General features: G+C 33.4%; 1 protein-coding gene across 2 annotated transcripts in view; it reads right to left on the bottom strand.

The window, feature by feature from the left end:
* Positions 1–596: 596 nt before the first annotated feature.
* Positions 597–4,469, bottom strand: part of LOC106884412 (ubiquitin-conjugating enzyme E2 E1) — a 210,522-nt gene continuing 206,649 nt past the window's right edge. For both annotated transcript variants that reach the window (XM_014935773.2, XM_014935775.2), the window contains exon 5: positions 597–2,412. In XM_014935773.2, coding sequence (XP_014791259.1) covers positions 2,167–2,412 — 246 coding nt within the window. In that variant the 3' untranslated portion in view covers positions 597–2,166. The remainder of the gene's footprint in view (positions 2,413–4,469) is intronic.

The raw sequence follows: 4,469 nt of genomic DNA on the forward strand, positions 1-4,469 counted from the left end.
AACCCTGATGTACTCTTTCACCACAACTTTTTCTCTCACTCTTACTTCCTGTTTCTGTTGTGCCTGTAATTCAAAGGGTCAGCCTTGTCACACTGTGTTATGCTGAATATCCCTGAGAACTACGTTAAGGGTACTTGCACGTTAATTTCACGAGCAGGCTGTTCCGTTGATCGGATCAACTGGAACCCTCGACGTCGTAAGCCAACAACAAGTATTTACTCTAGAAGTTCCTTTTGCTGAACTGTTAGGTTTCAGGGGCATAAACTAACACTGGTTGTCATGTAATGGTGGCAAGGAAGCAAAGAGACACAAAGACACACATAATGGGCTTCCACACAGTTTCTGTGTTCTGTTGGCCTGAGGCTACAGTAGAAGACAAGGTGCTGTGCAGCAAGACAGAATCTAAAACCATGTGGTTGTAAAAAAGCAAGTTTCTTAACCACACAGTCATGCCCCAAGCCTGAAGAAAAAAAAAATGCAAATTAATAGTTTCATAATCAACAGAATTCATGTAACATTTTGCATTGTTGTATCTAAAATATTAGATAGATCTGGCCATTAATTAATTAATGAATTAAGAGTGAACAAACCATGGACAAATTTTATTTATTTGTGTTTTTTGTCTTTATTATTATTATACTTTTTTTTTTCCAAAAGAAATGTAAACGGCTCAACTGTTATGCAAATTGTGGAGATAAAAATCAATCAAATAATAATAATAATAATCATAATAATAAATGATAATAATGATGATAATAATAATAATAATAGTTGTAATTATTATTATTGTTATTACAATAACCAAAGCATCCATAATAATAATAATAATAATAATGGTTATAATGATAATGGTCAGGACAGTAAGAGTAAAAAAATATATGCTCAACCTAGGAAAATTTCAACTGATCCAAATTAAGCAGAGCTGATAAGGTATTGAAATGACAATGAGAGATAGATGTGGACAAGGTTTTCTTTTTTTTTTTGTTAAACTACAACTGTAACTAATTACATATACACTCAATTTTATACACTCAGCTTGTAGCACAAGGGATGGGATATTTTTTCTGTATGTTTTTTTATTAAAAAAAAAAAATTAAAGAAGAAAAAATAAATATAAACCACTAATTACCCAACAAAAAAATTGAAATGAAAATAAAATCAATACACCTAAATTATACATACACATGCATATATACACATACATATATATGCTTACACTCACACACACACACACACTCACATATATGTATATGTGTTATACATATATATTCATATAAATGCATATGTATATATATATATATATTATATATAGATATACACATTCATATACACACATATGTAAATATATGCATACACAAATATGCTTGTATATGTGTGCATGTGTACATGTGTGTGTGTGTGCATATATATATATATATATATATACAAACACACACACCTACATATGTGTGTGTGTGTGTATATATATATGTATAGACACACATACACATATATATAACATATACATATATATTACACATACATTTTTAGATTTTTTTCTTTAAGTTCATAGTGGTTATTGTTGTAGTTTTCTACCAACAATTTAGAGTATTTTTTAATATTTTTTTTTTTGTAATTTTTTTTTTTGATATTTTTAAAGGAATTCTTGTCCTTTCCATTTTGCAAAAGGTCCAAAATAGCAACCCCCCACCCCATGATAGGAATTTTACTCTGGTTCTTTCTTTCACTCCCCCATTTTTATTTTTATTTCCAAATTTAATATTTTAAGTTAGTATTCTTGTTATTTAACATCATTTTAATTCAGATATTATGTTGTTTCCATGGAAATTTTTTGGCTGTTTTTGTGTTTATTTATTTATTTAATTAATTAATTATTCTTCTTAAAATCCTGGGGCAGGTTGTAAAGTTAGAAATTTATATCAGCTCAGATACATACATTTTTATTAAGTCATTTTTTTTAAAAGTTTTTTTTTTTGCTTGTCTTAATTATTTTTTGTTAAAGACTTTTTGTTCTTTCTTGCTTTGTTTGTTTGTTTGTTTGTTGAGAGAGGTAATCAAAAAACGGCTGATCTCTAAATAAGTACTGAATGTTGATGATGCAACAGTCAAGAATAGAATGACTAGCATCGACACGAACAGGTCCAGAGCTATGAGAGTAAATGCGGTTCACGTGGCAAATTTCTTGGTCCACTGGCGAGCTGTTTTGTCATGTTCTTCTCTGTTGGTGAGAAACTGGGTTGCAATACTTCCAACAAGTGGATCTCGTGGATTGCAATCTGTAAGAAGCGAACAGACTGACAACAGCACTTTAGAAACTGTCAGTGCTGGACTCCAGTTGTCCTTCAGAATATCTAAGCATATGGCGCCTTGGTTGTTAATGTTGCAATGGTATATCCGAGTGCGAAATGTCACCTGTAATAAAAAGAGGTACATGTGAATATATGCTAAACATATCAAAGAATACAAATCAATCTGTAGCCCAACTTAACCTTTTACTATTCAGATTTCAGATTACTCTATCAAGTGTAATGCATATTTATTCGTATAGTTTTGAATTAATCATGCATTATCTTGTAGCTTTGAGATTTCAATGATGTGTTTGTTTATTTTTAGGATGTAGGTTTGAGAGGCTGGATCAGGCTGGCTTGAATATAAAACAGATAGAATATTTAGGCTTTATATGGCTGGTTTAAATGTTAAAAGGTTAACAAAATCACTTGAGTACCATGGATAGTTAAAGTGGAGCTCACTTTGTTGTAAGCATTCGAACAAGATTTCCAATCTGAGGATGACCCAACATCTCAATGCATTGCTTCTATCTCATTTTTACCCTCACTAGTTTCAGAATCCTAACAAAAATTTCACAGGAACTGTCCTTCCTCTGCTGAATAAGCTACGGAAAACCAAAAATGAAAATGTTGTTTATCACAAGCTAAATCCTTTACCAGTAGACCTGTGAAAGTATGATCAACCCAGCAATTTGTTAGGCATAATTGAATTGCATTTAGGCTATATAATTCAAAGTGTCTTCTTTTTTTAAAAGATATTAAGAGTGAATTTAAGAAGAGAGATTGGGCCACTACTTCTTGCAGGTTGAGTGACCAAGTAGAGGAACCCGTTTTTGGCTTGTTAAGTCATATGGTAGCAAGTTCAATTCTTACAGAGTAAAGCAAGTAATTATTTTCACTCCAGTTTGCCTGACTGACAAAAAAAAAAAAAAAATCATGTCTTGCTACTAATCCACCATCAAATGATTAGTGAGACAGGATAAGTAGTCAAAGCTTAGATGGTTATCTAATTGTTAAAAAAAAAAAATAAAAAAAAAGTACTCCAACAAAAATCCATCCTGTCCATGCCGACATGGAAAAAAAGTTGTCAAAACAGTAAATAGGGAGCAAAAATAAAACTCAAATGAAGAAAGCTGTTTTTAAAAAGCTATGAAACCATGTCTTGTGATTCTTGTGTATGTGTAACTATGACAACCACATCTGGGCTATAGTATTGAGCTCATTCCTTTTTAAGAGACTGGGGCATAATTTGATGAAAATGTAGCTACCATTTCTAGCAGTTTAAATGACACAGTAACCCTCATTTGCTTGAAATTTTATAGCATAGGTGGTCCTTGTTGCAATTTAATTGAATCCCATTATCTTCAAAATATATTGGTGACCAGAACTGATGGTAAAATTTAGCAAATAGTCGCCTTTTTCTGTCAAGCGTATGGAGGAGGCAGTGGAGAGGAGATTTTGGCCGTTGGTTGGTGTAATTCTTTGGTTAGTATGACCAGCAAGAATGAGACGATTGGGTATTGTTGTTTGGACAGTAGTGATTTGGCATGGCCAACTGGACACTGAATCTATTTTGGTGACAATACTTTCTAGCACTAGAGAGAGAGATAGATGGAGAAACAGGGGGAGAGTGAGAGGGAGTAAGTGAGAAAGAGGAGAGAGAGGGACGGAGAGAAAAAGAGAAACATTAAAACATCTGATGTCAGATGAGGCAGTGTTGAATCAACGATGCCAAACAGGCAGGGCCAAAATGGCTCGTTCTCCATTTCCAACTAGGTCACCAAAAACATATCTTCCCGTCAACCATACAGTGTGTCTATTCATACCTATACTTTGCTCATTCCATCTTCCTTAAAATCCCATTCCTTTGAAATTTGCAGCAGCAGCACTGCTGCCACTGCCACCACTTTGTATTCCCAGTAGATGTCTTGCAGATGTTCAAGCTGAATGTAAACAATATCAATCTCACCAATCTCGAAGGGCCTGTGAATCTCACAGGTGCAAGAACCCTCAACTCCTTTGGACTAAACTGTAAAAACAAAAAAGACACCACTTGTAGCAAATCTCGATCCCATCTTTTACTTGTTTCAGTCATTGAACCATGGTCATGCTGGGGCACCACCTCGAACTATTTAGTTGAACAAATCAAACCCAGTACTCATTCTATCAGTCAATTATATA

Source organism: Octopus bimaculoides, chromosome 1 (assembly GCF_001194135.2).
Source record: "Octopus bimaculoides isolate UCB-OBI-ISO-001 chromosome 1, ASM119413v2, whole genome shotgun sequence".
NCBI lineage: Eukaryota > Metazoa > Mollusca > Cephalopoda > Octopoda > Octopodidae > Octopus > Octopus bimaculoides.